A 19,149-nucleotide genomic window follows, 5' to 3' on the forward strand; every position below is an offset into this window, starting at 1 on the left:
AAGGCAACATGTTATTCATTTGATAACTATCAATCAATTTTTAGCCACATGTCTGTCAGTCAACATATATTTCCATAGACAAATATCTCAAGATTTGGTACAGACACTTATGGATCCCAGAAGATAAATCGTAATTACTAGGGCTGTCCTCAGCCAAATCAATTCTTAGTAAAAGCTGAGTTTCTCCACAAAGAATCACACAAAAGTATCACTTTAAATTCAGCATGAAAAAAGCAGAAAAAAACCGACTAATCAGCTAAAGAAATCTTAGTCAAAACGACTGATTAGTCGACTAAGAGGGGTCAGTCCTACTAATTACTTTAGTGAGATCCTGACTTACCTTGTAGGATGAATTAGCCTAATGTGGGAAATTTTTTGCATTTCAGATTTCTGGATTATATTGTGATATGAAGCCAATACATGAAATCCAAACCCAGTACCACTCCAAAATCCCCAAGGATGTGTCCTAATCAAACCAAAAAAAGAAAATTCTGATATCACACTCAGTGATATCAGTACTCTAATGCCAAGTTTTCTCAGGCAAATCTTGATTTTCTAATGTGGGACATTGAAAAGTCTGATACAAGGCCTAAAATCACCTTAATTAATGAAGCACTTAAGGCTAAATGTGCAATCCCAATGTTCAGTCATTTTACCACTTACAATGTTATTGCTGTGACAAAACCCATAGGCTTACAGGTGTGGATGTTACATGGAGAATCGAAGAACATCAAACAAACAATAAAACTATAAATAATAAATAAATAAAGACTAAAATAGTTTAGTTTTACATTAAATATCAATAGTGTTATTGTCTTTTATTTGTTTGAGGAAGACCTACACCCACTGGAGCTTATAGATGCCCCACTTTATGGCAACTCACCGTACAGCACCACCGACAGGTCAACATTTATACTTTCTTACACTTCACTTTCTACACCTCCAAATCACCACTCACATCTCAAATTTGTACATCAAAACAAATGTCAATTCAGTCATCAGGGTATTTCAATTCATGACAGGACGCCTCAAAAACCTATATAGATGCTGAATTCCTGCCAGCCTCATGTGTATTTATTTATTTAACATAGATCATAATATCCTCATGTTTGCATGTCAACATGTTAAATATTATGTTAAATGTTAGCATCTTACCATGCCAACTACTGTATGTGCTGACATGCACACTAACATTAGCATACAGCTCAAAGCAGAGCTGTTTAGAGGGATGAAACTTGAGCTAAGATTGGTTTAAAATGTCTCAAAATGGCCCCTGCTCAAAGTAATTTGAACTTTGAAGCTCATGTTTCTGCTGTGTTACATGCTAGCAGTCTCACTGGAGCACTATAGCATGGCTGTGGAGTTGAAATAGTTAAGTGTTGCCTGCTCTCAGTTAAAAGGCCAGCTGGTTAGACTCACCTGAAGCAGCAGGACTAGACTCTGTTTCACCATGCAAAGCACCGTTCCCGAGGCTGGTGGTGATTGTAGTTAGTTGTTTGCAGAACTTGCTCTTCTCTTTCCAAAGTTACATAGTCCAAAACAACAATAATAATAAAAAATCATCTGCATATTGCACAGTCTGACATCTCCAGCTGGTATTATGGTGTCGCCAGGTGTGTAGCATTAGTGGCTAATAATGTGTGAGACCAGAGAGCTTCAAGTATGGCATTTTGTCTGTTGCCATATTGGTTTTGGCTGTCACCATATTGTATGGGTTTTTTTTAACCAGAAGTGACAAGAGAGGGTGGAACTAAGTACAACCGAACACCGAATAAGACATTTTTAGTCGAATAAAATGTTACAATTAAAGCTGAAGTAGGCGAGATTGGAGCAAATATGATTAAAAAAAAGTTATTTTTATAAATCGGTCGCTATATCGTGACAGTAGTACATGAAACAGGTAACCTGAAAAAAATCGTGTTCCTCTGTGTCCTCCAGTGCTCCTAACGGCATCTGCAAGATTTGACAGACCGGAGGAAAACAAGCAGTCAGAGCTGATCTGAGGTCTGCTGTCCAGCTGCTGTCTATGAGAGCCGGCTGTCAATCACAAGCGAACTCCGACCAAACGGTCAAACTAGGCAGCGCTGATCAAATATGAATCAATATTATGTTACGTTGATGCCTATTTCTCGCCTAAAATGTTTTTCAGAATCATCTTGTAGTGCACACTTTAGCTGTAAAATTAGAAAGTTTGTGACGCCGCCGCCATTGTGAAATATGGTGAAGTGAACCGGAGCACAGCCAATAGGAACTCTCTCTCAATGAAATGACCTGTGATTGGTCAAAGTCTCCCGTCACGGACTAGATTTTTTAAAGCCTGAAAACAGAGCCATGAGGAGGAGCAGAAGTCTAGTTATCTCTCAGAACACTTGAATTACAATATGCTGAAAGGTTATTATGGAATTTTTGCACAATGATGCCAAAAATATTCTGCCTACTGCCACTTTAAAGTTGTTAGACAAAAACACGGTCAACTCCCAGACCGGACAACGCCGTGGTAGCAACCTGTCAATCACAAGGTAGCCCCGCCCTAAAGCATTCCCTGCTTTATGGTCTATTTGACTCTAAATAGGACCATAATTTACTAAATGAACATCATGCTGTTTTGAAGAAGACTTGAAACTAGCGATTGAGACCATAAACTCACGTTTACAATATTTACTGAGGTAATAAATCAAGTGAGAAGTAGGCTCATTTTCTCACAGACTTCTATACAATCAGACTTCTTTTTGCAACCAGAGGAGTCGCCCCCTGCTGGCTGTTAGAAAGAATGGCATACAGTTGGTTTTCTAACTGCCTGATTACAGGAACTTTGAAGTTTAAATCATAGTTTTCTTAAATCATCTAATTTCCTTCTAACAAATTTACCTCATCAAAAATTCTTTACAGTAATGTTTTATTAATTTGTAGAAAATAGTACAAATGTGTAGACATATATATAATGAAAAAACAAATACATGTATGTAATGAAAACACAGTTTCTTCTTCCACAACGGATGTAAACAAAGGTAGTTTAAATATCACAACAATACACTCATAATAACTTCTGCTTTCTCCATCACAGAGCACTACTCTTAATCAACCAGAAAAATGAAAAAGAGATGCATAATATTTGATAAAACAGGATGCACAGACATTTCAGGAGACAAAAAAAAAAAATATTTCACAGTGTTAGAGAGACAGAAAGAGTAACCTACAGATAGTGAGAGTACAATCGTGGACCAGCTGGAAAGATCTGACAGGAAAATAATGAGAAACACTCTCCACTCCCTCAACCATCAAGGTGCCCTTTAGCAAGGCACTTAACTCAATAGTTTGCGGTTATAGTGAAGATTGAATGTCTAAATGTTTGTTTAAATGTCCTGGAGGGCACTGCTGACAACAGATAATGGAAATATTGTGTTGAATAAATACAGGGTAGATGAAGGACTGAGGTATGGTTGGAGAGCAGTGATATCATTTGAATATGAAGATTTTTCTGAGTCTGAAATGAATCATCTGTGAATTCAAAAAGTTGCAAAGAATTTGAAGCACAATTAGCTTGATTTGATCTGTGAGGAAAACTTGCAGCAAAAATAACTGAATCAACAAACAAACTATGGGAAGATGTTCTCTTTTTCTGCAGGATGACGTTGTCGTTGGGACGTTATACACTATATGGCCAATAATATGTGGACATATTCCATATCATTTTGATCTTGGGTTGTTTTTCATGGTCAGGGTTACAGCTAAAGCAAAATATATATATTTTAAACAACGGTGTGCTTCCAACAGTTTGGGTATAAAAGGTATTTTCCTATTTCAACATGACAATGCCCCCGTGTACAAATTCACAGTTTGGAGTGGAGAACTTGACTGGCCTGCACAGAGCCCTGACCTCAACAGATTTATGACAAACTAAAACTATTACGCAGCCAGGCCTAATCACCCAACATGTGGCGGCCGTCCTCACTAACGCTGTTGTGACTGAATGAGAGCAGACGGGTTCAAAATCTTGTAACAAGCCTCCATAGAAGAGTGGAGGCTGTTATAGCAGCATTTTAAAGGGATAGTTTGGATGTTTTGAAGTGGGGTTGTATGAGGTACTTATCCATAGTCAGTGCATTACCTACAGTAGACGACGGTCGGCACGGCCCCCAGCTTGGCAAAAAAGACAGGAGTACCGACACCCACAATACAGTGCTGTGGACGGGGGCGGTTAAACAAAGACTGCACTGGAAAAAAATAAATATCCGTTTAAGTGTACGTTATATTTAGAATATTTTCACCGCTCTACCTTGCTGTCAGACAGCCCTTTCTTTCTCCTTTCCGACGGGGAACTGAACTGAAAGTGAAACTTATTTATGCTCTCTCCAAAACCAACAGATGACAAAAACAGTATAAACAAGTTTCACTTTCAGTTCAGTTCACTATAGCATACACTTAAACGGATATCATTTCTTTAGGTGAGCCTTTCTTTTAGCCGTTATCTCTGCTTTCTTCAAAGCCACCAGACTCCTTTGACAAAAACAGTAATTTTACCTCGCAGAACACCAGGGAGTTGCTAGTCCACCGCTGACTCGATCTCTTAGTTTGTTTGTGTTATTGTGTGACTGTGGTGAATTTTAAATAACCATTTAAAACACCAAAGTCACACAATAACACAAACAAACTATCCAATCGAGGCAGCAGTAGACCAGCGATTCCTGTGTTTGGCGAGGTAAAATTACTGTTTTTGTCAATGGAGTCTGGTGGCTTTAAAGACAGCATAGATGGATATAACGGCTTCAGTTCCCCGTTGGAAAGGGCTGTCTGACGGCAAGGTAAAGCAGTGAAAATATTCTAAATATAGCGTACACTTAAACTGATATTGATTTCTTTTAGGTGGCTAAAATACATAGTACGTTGCTTTGCTCCTGTGTCGGTACTTCTGTCTGTTTCTTGATACTGGGGGCGTGCTGACCGTCATCTACTGTACTGTAGGTAATACACTGACTCTGGATATGTACATCATACAACCCCACTTCAAAACACCAAAACTATCCCTTTAATGTCGGTGGTTTTGAGACGTGGGTGTAATGTTCATGTGTCCACATACTTCTGGCCATATAATGTAGTCTGAGTACATGTGGCAGCACATGATGGATGTACATAGTTAGCATGTTGACTGGTAGTTAAGTTCAATCCTGATCAGTTACAGTCTGATGGAGATGGAGAGCGATTAACCCAAAAGGCCTCAAAATAGCTCAGAAATGAACAAACTGCTAATTTGCTCCCAGGCTACAGCTAACGCTAACCTCTCGAGCAGAGCCAGTGCGCTGTTAGAACGGTTTGTTTGTGTTGAGCCGAAGCGTCTACCGATAACAGTAGACGCCAAACTTCAGGTATGGAGGGGGGAACCCAAAACTACGCACCCCGGGTTCTGGCGGGCCGCAGTTAGCGCGGGCCTTCGTGATAGCATAACGGACACTCCCATCAGCCAACCATCCGGCGTCACAGCGGTCCAATCCCATCAGCCTCCAGGCGGCGTACATCTGGCCCACTTTGGCGATTTGACTCCCATCGCTGGCACAAGCCTGCACCCCTTCTGTGAAGTTGAGCTTGGTCTGGTGCTTCAGGAAGTACACGGTCCCTAAACGCAGGAGAGGATCATAAGTGAAGAGACTGTCATGTAGCGATGTATTTATTTTATAAAACATTCACTCATACTGACCCTTGACAGAGGCGGAGAAGCAGAAAGCATCATAGCGGTAGAGGAGGCGATGGCGTTGTCCGTAGCTGCGCAGACCAGGAGCTAAGTCCACGCCTCCGCAGCCGTCACGTGAGACTGTGATTGGGTACTGCACCGTGCCGTCAGCCAACCAGCCGGCGTTACACCAGTCCAGCCCCTCCTCCCACGCCGTGAAGAGCTGCTCGAACGTAGCCAGAGTGGCCTCCTGATCCAGGCACGCTTGTTGGGCCCCGAAGAAGTTGAAATGGTAGCGTCCTTTCTGAGAGTAGTAGGGGAACACCACGCCTACATAGAGAGGAGAGTCTGGTTTTTATGGTCATACATAGCAATATATAGGCAGGCGACGTGGTGGTTAGAGAGACTGCCCTGTTGGCTAATTTAAACTTTATTTTGATCGTCACATACAGGTGCATACATGAAATTTGACCTCTGCATTTATAACCCATCCTAAGCATTTAGGAGCAGTGAGCTGCTGTGAAGCGCCCGGGGAGCAACCTGTGGTTCAGTGTCTCGCTCAAGGACACTTCGACATGCAGGTAGGACAAGCCGCCAACCATGTGATTAAAGGACGACCCGCTATAGCCCCTGAGCCACAGCCGCCCACAAAGGGTCTCGTCCAGATGCATATGCGTCTTGCATCTGAATGCATCTGTAATGAGCACTACTAAAGCAGAACTGATATTTTTGGGGCTTTATGTTTTTTGAGGAGACTTTAGGAAGAGTTCAAAGCTCTGATAAAAAATGTTGTAACTGGAGAGTGAGATTGGTATTCTTTAAAGTGGCAGGAGGCAGAAGCTTTAATCCAGGCATATATTGATCTACTTCACGAGTCAATACCTGCCACATTTTCTGTAAACATGAAAGTTCAAGATGCAAGTCAAAAAAAAAAATTGCAGCACCATCATGAGAGTTTTCAGTTGACATCTCTCTCATCTTCAAAAGGATTTGAAATGACAGGACAGTAATTACCAATTTCACTGCCCAGAAACTGACTCATGAGTTGAGTGTCCTAGATTCCTCACATAACATCTCACCCTCGTCAATACACTTGACACCTGACACACACACACACACACACACACACACACACACACACACACACACACTCCTCACCCCGCATCTCCAGGTCCACCGTCACACTCTCGTCCTCCAGGCCATCGATCACCTCACATCGGTATCTGCCGGTGTCGTTGAGCTGCAGCTCATTGATCACCAGGGACATGTCCCCCGGTGCCGAGCGTCGCAGACGCACGCGGCCCTGGAAGCTGCCGTAGCTGCGGTGACGGTTGCCCATGGCGACCATGACCTCGGTCTCCCTGGCGACGGCTTCTGGGGAAACAGGTGCACCGATGGTGTTGGCGGGCAGCCAGGACCACTTGACCCGGGTCCTGCGTGGCGTGGTGGGTTCAGGCTCGTAGTGGTAGAGACACGGGAGGGTGACGCTGCTCCCCCTGGAGGCCGACACTGACTCCTGTGGGGACTCCACGAGGAGACGAACCCCGTTGAAATAGACTAGAAACAAAGACACCAGAATGTTTTAAACACATGTTAAGCAGTTAGGAAATAAACTGGGACACATTTAGAATGTTTATGTTTAAAACCATGTAATGGTCTAAATATTGTATATTTGTGACATCACAAATGGACAGAAATCCTGACGGCTTTTTTCAAATGCACAATTTCTGAATAGGGGCTGTGTGTGTTTCTCCATGGGTTGTTTTGATAATTTAACAGTATTTATAAAGCACTTAAACCTGCTTTATAATATAAAAGACAAAATCTCACTTTTTACAATATGGGACCTTTAAGCAGAATCCTAACTTTGTTTTCTGTATTCGATATTGATGAGATTATTAAAGCTCAATCTCTCTGGTCTGTGCCTTTAATCCCTGCTGCTGTGTGGAAAGGTATAGTACCGAACTGGTCAGGAAATGGAGAACTTGCATGGGATGTGGATGGTGTATTGGGTCATAAATCTTCCATCCCACAATGCACCTTTTTAACAGCAGCCATTTTAAATTATAATAGCAGGGGAAGCATATCTGTAACTAATAACATTAATGATGTTTCCATTTAGGTTTCCCAGTACACTATGCCAGTGATGCAGGACCCTGAAACTAATGCATATATGGATGTATATGGATACTAATGCATCCTGTATGGATGGATGGATGGATGGACTCACAGTGGTTCCAAATGTCCAATATTTTTCCTATTATTTCCTATACAGTACATTACGCTGCAGCTAATTTCAACTACTTTATTTATTGCTGGTAGCGTAATCTATAACAACACTTCATGATTTATTTGTTGATTATATTTTGTTGGCCTATTATCAATAAGAATCTGCAAAGTTATGGAGGACAGAACCTGCCAAAATAAAAAAATAAATGAATAAATAAAAAATTCAATGCAAACATAAATACATAAATAAAAAATAAATACAAAAATAAATAAAGAAATAAAGAAATAAATTCATAAAAAATAAATAGATTAATTAATTAATTAATACAAGTGGAAATTAAACAGAAGAGTAAATAAATAAGGGATTTGATATAAAGCTAAATAAATAAAAAAAGCAAATTAAAACAGAAATATCAATGTATGTGACATTTTATCAATTAATGACTACACATATTTTTTATATTATTTTTGCTTCTTTTAATCGCACATTTATATATTTATCTATTAATTTATTCATTTATTTATTTATTCATTTATGTTTTTATTTTTTTTATTTTGGCAGGTTCTGTCCTCCATACAGGTAGCCCAACTAGTAATCAAATCAAGTAGTAATGAAAAAGATATAGTGGAGTAAAAGGTTGGCAGATAATATTTTCCTCTGAATTGTTGCAGTAGAGTAAAAGTTGAAGTAGTATAAAGTGGAAATATCTAAGGAAAATACAAGTACCTGAAAATTGAGTAAATGTACTTGGTTACATTCCATCACTGCTCACATGCAGCAAACACACTTCCAGATCTCTCTTTCAGACAACCAGAGCACAAACAGCGCACCAACAGGGGACCAACAGAGCACCAACAGAGGACCAACAGAGGACCAACAGAGCACCAACAGAGCACCAACAGAGGACCTACTCTCTCCGTTTCCGTCTCCGTTGCTGATGTCCTGGTAGTGGAAGCCGTTGTTGTACTTGTTGTATCCGGAGATCCTGCTCTGTCCGCCGGGCAGCAGCAGGTAGAGGCAGGCGGCCAGTAGGGGGCGCTGCAGACTGAGCATGATGCTGTCCTCTGATGAACCAGGATCGGCTATAAATACTCAGCTATATTTAATCTATTCAGCTGGAGCAGGACGCTGAGAAATCACAGAATATAAAGTAAATTAAACAATTAAATTAAAGCTCTAAATTATTTGCTATTATACCAATTGGAAAAAGAAATAAATTAAATTAGCCTCTTCCTAAAATAACTACAATAACTCCAAATTGCTCACATGGGGAAGTGATGATAATCCAATTTCAGAATTTTACTTTTTATTATTATTTTTATCCTCAAACAAAAAAAAAACATTTTTAAGGCATTTGTTGTTATTTTTTTGTGATTTTATTTCTACACATTATTTCATGTTAAATACAAATTATTTTTTTTTTTTTCACAGCCAAAATCTATGAAAATCTTAAAAAAAAATTCAATGCACTGTGATGACTTATGCTGATACATGACAGACTTACAGATCATATATAGAACTGTGTCTTGTAGAAACAGAAGAAACTTCATTGACACAAGTCAGAAATGTACATTTATACATTTTCTTCAGTTATTTTCTTCTCTGTTTCCTCTCCCATTCTGAGACATATTCAGCCCATTAAATGTTTCAATGAAGCTGTGATTATAATTAACCTGTTTATTTAGGCGTTATTTGCATTTTTTAACGCGGTTTGAGTCGTTTTTAAGTCACCATACCTTCCCTCTAAAACTCAACCTTCTCATCCATCTTAAACACATGCAATAATCGACCTGTCTCTGGTGAAAGTCCACCGTGTGAACGTCTCTTTAGTATGAAACAAACATAGTAAAGTGTTTATAAAGTGACTCACAGATGAAGCGGTGGTGCAGCAGCAGCGTGTGTTCAGCTCATCTCCTCCTCATCCTCTGATGCCTTTCTGCTGCTCAACACACCGCTCAGAGGAGCGCACCGTGACGTCACCAGACCACTCCAGAGGAGCGACACCGTGACGTCACGGGACGAGGCATCCCCTGTGAAGTGAACAGTGACCTCATCATCATACACCAGCCCATACAGCAGAGATATATTAGTACTAAATAGCAGTAATAATGTCAGTATATAGGCAGAGGTGGAATGTAACTAAGTACATTTACTCAAGTAGCCTACTGTACTTAAATACACTTGAGGTACTTGTACTTGTACTTCTTTTCTTCATGCCATTTTCTGATGCTTTGTTATAGATCACATTATTTTTATTATTATACAAGTACAGCTGAATTGATTAGTTGATTAAACGATTAGTCAATGAAAATTAATTGGCAACTATTTTGATTGTCGAAGTATTTGTTCATGCAAAAATGCAAAAAGATTTCATGGTTCCAGCTTCACAAATATAATAATAATAATAATAATACAAATGATAATAATAATAATAATAATAATAATAATAATAATAATAATAATAATACATAAATAAATAAATAATAATTATTGGACTATTGGTTGGACAAAACAAACATTATGAAGGTGTCACTTTGTGGTAACTGTGATGGCATTTATCACTATTTTCAGTAGTTTTACAAAAAAAAACGATCAATCAATTAATGGAGAAAATAATCAGACAGATGAATCCATGATAAAAATAATAAATAGTTGCAGTCCGATAAAAAATATCTAAAAATTAGCTCCACCTCAACTAACTACAAATCATATAATCTAATGATATAATATATAATAGTATAACAGTCACAGGAGACATTTTTCTGCATTGAATACATTTACTTTTAAAGGTGCTAAAAGTGAGATTGGGACCATTTCTATTGCCTCCGCACGGCTCTCAACATGGCGACGGCTGAGCTGGCGGCTTGCAGCTAACGGTGCTTATAGTGAAAACAACAGCGATAGTGCTGACAGAGCGGCAGCTGTGAGCTAGCCTAATGAAAATACCTGTACAGATACTAATACCACCGCACCACATCTTGCACACAGATGGATTCTATTAGCATCACTGTTTAAAAATAATGGGGGTCAGGTCAAACCAGTTGACCCTTTCCTTGACCTCGTCTCATACCACCAAAAATGTGGTCAAACCCAACTGCTGTTCTCCTTCTCAACCTTTTTTTCAACCAATTTTGGGTGTGATAATAACAAGACATAAGCAGCCACATTTTGTTTATCCAAAGTGTAAATGTAAAGAAGCCAACAATAATACCTGCTAACTTTACCAGTTTTAAATCCATTTAACAACAGAGGAAAATCGCCATTAACGGTTAACAATGCAGGTGTATTTTACTGCATTTTCTCTGGATGATGCAACCCGGAATGGCCCGACTCTGAACCCTGGAGTTGTAAAATATAAATGAGGGATATCAAGTGTTTTTCCACTGGATAGAAACTTAATCTAAATCCTTAAAATGTCATGCATGCAATGGAGAAACAAAAAAAATACAAATAACTGGGATTTATGGCAGGTTATTTGCAAGTGTAAAAGTTGCCTTTGTTAAGCATCAAAGGCTGCCAACGTCTGTATTCCTGGTATGTCGAGGCTGACACACGCAGCCTGGTATGCCATGCCCCGGACTGTTTGGCCATGGCCTCAAGTAACACAGTAAATATTGTCACGTGAACTCATATTTCACTCATTAGTTGAAATAATAGCCACCGTGGTGGAAACAAGCAATTCCAGTTGTCCGCTGGGGCCGGAGAGAATGTGCTGCTGCCGCTGAAGGCTTCTTATCACGCTGCAGATGGACGCTGCCCTCCTGACACGAGCACACGGTGAATCCTGAAGCTCGACCACATTATTATTGTCTGCCGTCCCCCAGAAGAGCCACAACACTCAGAGTCCCCCAAACTGAAAGTCTTGAACCTCTCAGAGTCCTGCACGCAATGCTTTCCTCTGTGGTCAGCCCTCCTCATGTTTTTTTCTCGTGACTTGACTGACACCCAGCTGACATAACAAAAACCCTCGACCGCCACTATGTCAGCACATCACTGCTGTGGTCACTAATCAAGGATACAATTTGTTTAGTTACCACATTCCCATATTCTTCCTTTTTGAAACATGACGTTGCATCAAACACTAAAGTACACAATTCTCTGACTGCTACACTCAAAAGACACTTCAGTTTGAGTTTATGCTTAAAGGTGCTGAACAAGCCTCCAGGAAGAGCGCCGGGATTTGAAGCAAATTTTATATAGTGGGTCAAACTGTGGTACCACAACTTCCGTGTCCTTCACGTGTTGCCATTGGGCCCAAAAAGATTTTTCCCATAGACTTACATTGGGAAAGAGACGTCTGAAAATCAGCAGATCTTTTTATTTTTTGAGGTAAGTCAACATCCCAGCATGAACACTTAATAGCCCTCATTTAAATCATTAAGTCCTAAAAGGTTTGAAAATGCACTAATGGCATTGATCTTGAATAGTTAAAGTTAGGCATTGACTTCGAATGGTTAAGGTTAGTATAGGTCGTCAGGCAGCGAGTCTCATGAGAGTTTTTGCAGATCTCAGATCAGATTTTGTTGTTTGCGGGCTCCCTTCTTGACACGACGACAACAGTGCTGACAGAGCTAACAGTGTTAACTGGGCGGGACCAGAGGGTAGATGCTACGCCGGCGCTATCGGTCGGGACGGTGTTATCAGCTGTAACCGCCGTCTGAGAGCAGTGCAGAGCGGCGGCCGTGAGCTAGCCAGGGGGGCACGCTCGCATGCACGGACATGCACTAAAAGGCACGCACGGCGGGCCGGCTATGTCAACAAAGCACAGAGAAGCTCCGATTACAACACACACAGAGGGAGATAGACTTCATTCTCTGCTTAGGTAGACATTACTCTATATCTTTACATAGACAATAGTTGTTTGCTGCTATATTAATGCTCTGGATATCGTATAGAGAACCTCTAATGTTTCAGTAACGGCTAAAAAACGATAATCACCTATTGGCCCAGAATCCCAAATCCAGATCACCACCAACCATCTCATCAGTTGTGGTTTGCCTTAAGCAGTATCCATGTTGTTCTCCTCCTCCTGAATTCAGTCTTGCTTTCTTTTCTTTCCATCCACAAACCCACAACTACTGTCTGTCTGCTACTCCTCCTCCTCCTCCTCGTACAACCAACAGCAAATTTTACTGTGTTCTTCCCAACAAACTTAGACATGGTGTGCAAATTCAGACGATAATGTGATGATTCGTGTTACGTTCACATAATCAGACGCAGACATGTACTAAATTAAACCATCTCTGGTTAAGGTTTGGGTAAAGGTTCTGAATATTTGCTCCTTCACTCATCATCACTGATGCAGAACAGCCTGAATTACAGCTTTGTTTCAGTAAACCGCTCACGCTCACTCCTTCTTCTCCACTTTCCTGAACTGCTTTTATTACAATCTGTTTTACCAATATTACATTACCAAATATGTGCTTTGAAAGAAAATAGCTATGGGTTCATAAAAGAGCTTACTTCCTTGCCTGGGATTTCCTGTTTAGCCACAATGCATCGGACGGCAAATTTTTGGTCAGACGGCCCACCACTTTCAGTCCAGACTGAAATATTTCAACAACTATGGACCGCCAAGAAACTGTGTACAGTAATTTATGGTTCCAAGAGGATCAATCCTACTGACTTTGATAATCCCCCGACTATTCCTCCGGCGCACGAGGTTGACATGTGTTGTTTTTAGTGAAATATCTCCACAGCTATTACATGGATTGCCATTAAATTTGATAAAAAAAAACATTCATGGTGCAGAAGGGATGAATCCTTCTGAGACTTCTAGCACAGCTCAGTCTCATTCCGAGCGTGTCAAATATTGATGCTTTGTCACGCGCCCTTTAGCGTCTGTAAGAGACGCACCGGGCTTTCGAGTAACTATAATATTAACCCATCCGCCTCATTATTAGACGGCCAGAGAAAGTGGGTGGGGAGGGTGGTGACGTAGTTTAAAGAGCATAAAAAACACAACGTTAATCACATGTTTACTGCAACCGCAGCGTCATATTTTGACGCGCTGGGTTTTCCATCCAATGATTTTATCTGAATGTTTTAAAAGGGAAATCTTTCAAATGACATTTGAACTATACTGAAAAATGTCACCAAATGTGATAGAAAGCTTCTGAAACAACAAGAAAGATTGACCTTGTATTGATTTTTTTCTTTTTGGCTCATGCTGGTGTTTCCACGGTCAGGAATAACCCTTCAAGCTCTCATTTTAGGAACTGAAAGAGAGTGTTTCTCAACAAAGTGATCACTAATTATAACAAAATGTGGCTACATACTGGAAGCATCCAGAATTTATAAAAGCAATAACGTCATATCGGTGAAGTACAATTAGACCAGTATAAAATAAATAATAATAATTTTGTACATTTATGGTTCCCAGAGGATGAATCCCACTGACTTTGGTGACCCTGTGACCTTTAATCTAGCGATCAACGTTTTTTTTTTTTAGTGAAATGTCTCCACAATTATTGAATAGACTGCCATGAAAATACCTCAGGATGAGTTGTAATAACTTTGTTGATCCCCCAACTTTTCATCTATAGCGTCACCGTCAGGTAAAAAATATACTTTTTTTATAGACTTTTTTTTAACATAATTTTATTCACTTATTTTATTGTATTTAAGTTGGATAATTTTATTATATTTTATTGTTATTTTAATGTATTTAAGTTGGATAATTTTATTATATTTTATTATTATTTATTAATCTAGTTTTTATTTCACACTGTTTTATTACGGTTACTGTTATTATAACTTTTAATTCTATTTTATTACATTTCTAGAATTTTATTGTCTCACATGCATTGGTCTCAAATCGTCAAATTGTTTTTGTCTTTTTTGTTGTTTTCACTTGTTCCGTCTTATTCTCGGCTTGTCAATCATCTGTGAAGCACATTGAACTGCACTAAGCTGTATGAAAGGTGCTATACAAATAAAGTTTGTTGATTGCTTTTCTCAGTGTTTTCAAACTGTATTTAAAAACTGCTCACAAGACAAAATGCTACCATGCAGACGAAAAGGAAATAAATCTTGATTTATGGATTTTGGTGAAGAAGAAAAGTTGCTTTATCCCAAATAAAATAAAAATGTTAAGCGGCAGCAAGATAAGTCATCAACAGCTCCTAAAAGCCTGAACCCTCCTCTCAGTGTGTGTTATCGTCTGCAGCACCCCCCACTCTCAGCCAGTGTGACAGCCGTTTCCCCTCCCTGTGTGTCTCTAAAGTCATTATCTCCCGGTGTGTTTGAAGAGACCAGACCGCTGCTCTTCCCAAAGCCCCAGATGAAAGGTTTTTCGCCTGGGGCCCCAAATACCAGCAGCACCTCTGAACTGCTGCGGGATGATGGCGTTGGAAGGGGTATAATTTCTGCAAAGCAGCAACATTGAGGTCCAGAGAGGCCGACAGAGCTCTGGACCCAGAGCCCAGAGAGACCACATGAAAGAGGAGATGACTGTGCGTGTTTATGTTTGTGTGCTTTGACTGAAGAGTCAAGCAGGTGATCGTGTCAGTGTGTGAAGTCACAGGCTGTCATTAGTGAGACTCAGGTCAGTCACAAAAGTAGAGTGTGTGTGTGTGTGTGTGTGTGTGTGTGTGAGAGAGAGAGTGTGTGTCACTGAACTGATTAGAGAGGAAAACTTCAGTAAAAGACCAACAAGAGAGTGAACTGCAGGGCTCAGGGTGACACGTCCCAGCTTGATTAAAAGATAGAGGACAAAATGAGCTGTAATAACAAATAAACACTACAATTTCACATCTTTTTGTTACTCACGGATGTAAGTTTAGCACCCACCAAACATACAAAATGTCAAATAAGGGGTGTATTTATGATAAAAGCCCCTCATCACCTGTCAAAGCAACAGTTTCCAACATTTATTTGGGCAGAAATAACATAGGATTTCCCCTCTTTTAGAGGTCGTCCCTTGAGATGTTGTACATACCTGATCTAAAATAGCAGTTGTTTTCCAGGAGTGGATCTTTCCTGTTTGAACCCGCTGCTGGTGCCTCGAGTTTCCTGCCTCCGTTGGCCCGGCGCCTCGGTGCGTCCCTGGCCAGCCAGCTGTCATTCCAGGAAACCAAACAGAGAGAGAAGCCCGACACGGAGCTGATGGAGAAGCAGTCAGACGGATCAAATTCCTCGTATTTTCCAAGACAACTCTGGGAAATATTATGCAATTCATATTGAATGTATTAGTCAGTATTCACTTTAGCAGTTTTGTGTGTAATGACCCTGGTAATGGCTTGATCAGGGGGTCCGTGGGAAATAAAGACGCTTCTGGCGATGCTTTATAAGAAGTGCAAATGTTTTATTAACTGAATGCTATAGAGGAAATTATACATTATGGGCATTTTCATAGCTATCATTTCCCTTTCTTTACATATTTAAACATGTTGTAGCTTTTAAAAAGTGCTAGAAAAGAGCATTAATATAGCAGCAAACAACTATTTTAAGATATAGAGGAGTAGTGTCTAACTGAGCAGAGAATGAAGTCGCTCTCCCTCTGTGTGTGTTGTAATCCGAGCTTCTCCTCACTTTGTTGACATAACCGGGCCGGCTGCACGTGCTTTTAGTGCATGTGAACGTTCCCCACTGGCTAGCTCACAGCCACCGCAACGCAGTGTGCTCATAACGGTGGTTCCAGCTGGTAATGCTGTCCCAACTGACGGTGCCTTTTGCGAAAGCGTAGCACCCACCTGCCAGTTCCGATTAACACTGTTAGCTCTGTTGCTGTTGTTTCCACTGTGAGCGCTTTTAGCCATCAGTCTGCCATGTTGAGAGCCTTAAGGAAGCAATAGAAACACTCCCGGTCTCACATTTAGCACCTTTAAGCCCTCTGATACTGGAACAGAACGATTTTTAAATTGCATTTAGGGATGTATCTGTTTCTTATCAGGTGTAGTCAAAAGCAGCACATTATCTCAAAATGCTACACAGCCTATCATTTCAGGATACAAATACAAAAATTATCCAAAACAAAAACCCAGACCAGTGTTGCCGACTCTTTTCCAATGAAAGTAGCTAGCAGTACTAGCTCCAAAAATCCCTAAATTTAAAGAGAAAGTCGGCAACACTGACCGTCCATCCCTTCAGGCTTCCCTCCAAAGGCACTCCCAAATAATTTTCACTACGGCGAACATGGCAATTTGTTAGTACTCACTGTCAAGCTGGCGGGCTTATTACAGTCCTGCGACTGTCACAGATACCGGATTTCTTTTCTTTTTTTTTTGTCAGAGCATTTGATTTATTGATTGCTGTCGGGTTGTAATGAGAATTTCAACTAATATTACAAAAAAACAATTCTAAAGTCTTGACCAACCCTACCTTTAAATCCCCCACAACCTTTGTGTTTTTGTCAGCAAAAAAAAATACTTATTGACTTCCATAATGTCCAATGATTTTATCTGAATGTTTTAAAAGTGACATCTTTAAAAATGACAACCAAACTCCACTGAAAAATGTCACCAAATGAGATAGAAAGCCTCCAAAACAACAAGTAAGACTGACCTTGTATTGATTTTTTTCGTTTTGGCTCAAGATGCTGTTTCCAGGGTGAACAAGAATAAACTTTCTCATTTTAGGAACTGAAAGAGAGTGTTTCTCAACGAAGTGATCACTAATTATAACAAAATGTGGCTACATATTGGAAGATCCAGAATTTATAAAAGCAATAATGCCATATTGGTGAAGTACAATTAGACCAGTATAAAGAAATAACAGAATACTAGACCAGTAAGGATCTCCCTCCTCAAGCTGTGCAGAGAAAAGGACAATAGAGAGGAGACAAGGTGGAGATGTGGAGAGTTTTAAGAAGGGGACAAGCCGTCATTAGACACTTTAAATGCCAACAACTCCATTAGAGGAAGAACAGCTGTTCTGTTGGGGAGGTCTGGTGGTAACTAGATGAGATCATCATGTAAGGGAACAGTTGCCTTACATCATAATTAGCTGGTTTTTACTATTTGAGCACAAAAAGTGACGTAATCTGGTGGTACAGAAGCCCTTTTCCCCCCAAAAAAACACTGGACAAACATGAGGTTCCTCCATCATTTAACCTTCACAGTGTCACAGTTTGAGTGTATTTTCTCATGACTGTGCGTTTCGAACCCCTACAGAGTGATTTCACCACTTTAGTGTGACCTTCACTGTAATGAGGCGGAGAAGGGGACGTGGCTTACTCGGGTGAAGACACCTTTGGTGGATTGTATAGTGGAATAAAGAGAGAGATTAGGCCCCTGGGGCGTTTAAATGCTAAACAGGCAAAACGACCCTCCGTGCTTTTCGTCTTTTGATCCTCCACCTTTTTAAATGGAAAACAGCTCCAATTAATTCAGCAATATGATATAAATATACATATTCCATCCAGCGATATACATAAAAGTACAGACTATATCTATTGAAGCCATTTAGAGTCGGTAAAACATGTCTGTTGTTTTAATTCTTTATTTATTCTTTCATTTTAAGATACAAAGGCCAAACATAAAGGAATCCTCTTAGAAACACAATACTGGAATTTAAAAAAAAACCTTGAAATCCAGTCTATGAGGTCAACAGTCAGTATAGCAAGAAATAACTCATATAATACCATAAAAACAATTTTTTTTTTTAAATCAATCATAAAAAACCTGAACAGCGGGGGAAACAAGATATCTACAATACTTTTTAATGAAGTGAAAAAAATGAAGCTATGTCACCAATAAATTCAAAAATCGGTTTAACACTATTCAATAAAATGCATGCAGACGTGGATAACGAGGGTGACAGCTTATGGAATCGTCTGCAACAATAACAAATATTGTACATTGTTTGACACCAACATCCATCCTCGACCTCTCAGTGGCACCGCTATCACCTCATCCTCATGCATTTTTTAAGGATCTTGAATTAATATTCATTGTTATCAAAACTAACACAGTATAATATTGCACGAGCCCATAATTCATAATTCATGGGGTGGAAAAGGTTTAGAATACTGTGAGGGGGGGCGGCAGAAGCAGACGATATGGCGGGTCGTGTCACATGTCCGGTGGAACCGTAAAAAATCAGTTTTGATTTGGTTTCTTTCTGACGGTCTTATCAGCGGGTTCTCAGCTTTCAACTGGAGGCATAATGTTGGACCCTAAATAGACGGTCTCTGCAGCAAACATTAACATCTACTAATATGGACAGATCACAGTACAACAGTACTGTGTATATATATATATATATATATATATGTAAATATATATATATGCATGTCACATATCAACACTATACA

The 19,149-nt window shown here is 39.9% G+C and overlaps 1 protein-coding gene across 2 annotated transcripts; it reads right to left on the minus strand.

The window, feature by feature from the left end:
• Positions 1-2,879: 2,879 nt before the first annotated feature.
• hapln3 (hyaluronan and proteoglycan link protein 3) lies at positions 2,880-10,230 on the minus strand. Of its 2 annotated transcripts, XM_037768658.1 has the most exons (6): positions 9,766-10,230; positions 8,807-9,023; positions 6,824-7,222; positions 5,693-5,995; positions 5,394-5,611; positions 2,880-3,498 (listed from the first exon to the last, which is right to left on the minus strand). In XM_037768658.1, exons 2-6 carry the CDS (start codon positions 8,946-8,948, stop codon positions 3,457-3,459), a joined length of 1,104 nt encoding a protein of 367 aa, XP_037624586.1. In that variant the 5' UTR covers positions 8,949-9,023; positions 9,766-10,230; the 3' UTR covers positions 2,880-3,456. The 2 variants fall into 2 exon arrangements, with proteins under 2 accessions (XP_037624586.1, XP_037624585.1); XM_037768657.1 differs by lacking the exon at positions 2,880-3,498 and having other exon boundaries at positions 4,909-5,611; positions 9,766-10,219.
• Between the last annotated feature and the right edge of the window lie 8,919 nt (positions 10,231-19,149).

Source organism: Sebastes umbrosus, chromosome 4 (genome assembly GCF_015220745.1).
Source record: "Sebastes umbrosus isolate fSebUmb1 chromosome 4, fSebUmb1.pri, whole genome shotgun sequence".
NCBI classification, from domain to species: domain Eukaryota; kingdom Metazoa; phylum Chordata; class Actinopteri; order Perciformes; family Sebastidae; genus Sebastes; species Sebastes umbrosus.

Coding starts and splice junctions, on each gene's coding strand:
- hapln3 (XM_037768657.1), bottom strand. CDS start 8,948: ATGCTCAGTCTGCAGCGCCCCCTACTGGCCGCCTGCCTCTACCTGCTG. Junction 7,223..8,806: donor CGGAGACGGAAACGGAGAGA/GTAGGTCCTCTG, acceptor CTTTGTTTCTAG/TCTATTTCAACGGGGTTCGT. Junction 5,612..5,692: donor CTTCTCCGCCTCTGTCAAGG/GTCAGTATGAGT, acceptor TCCTGCGTTTAG/GGACCGTGTACTTCCTGAAG.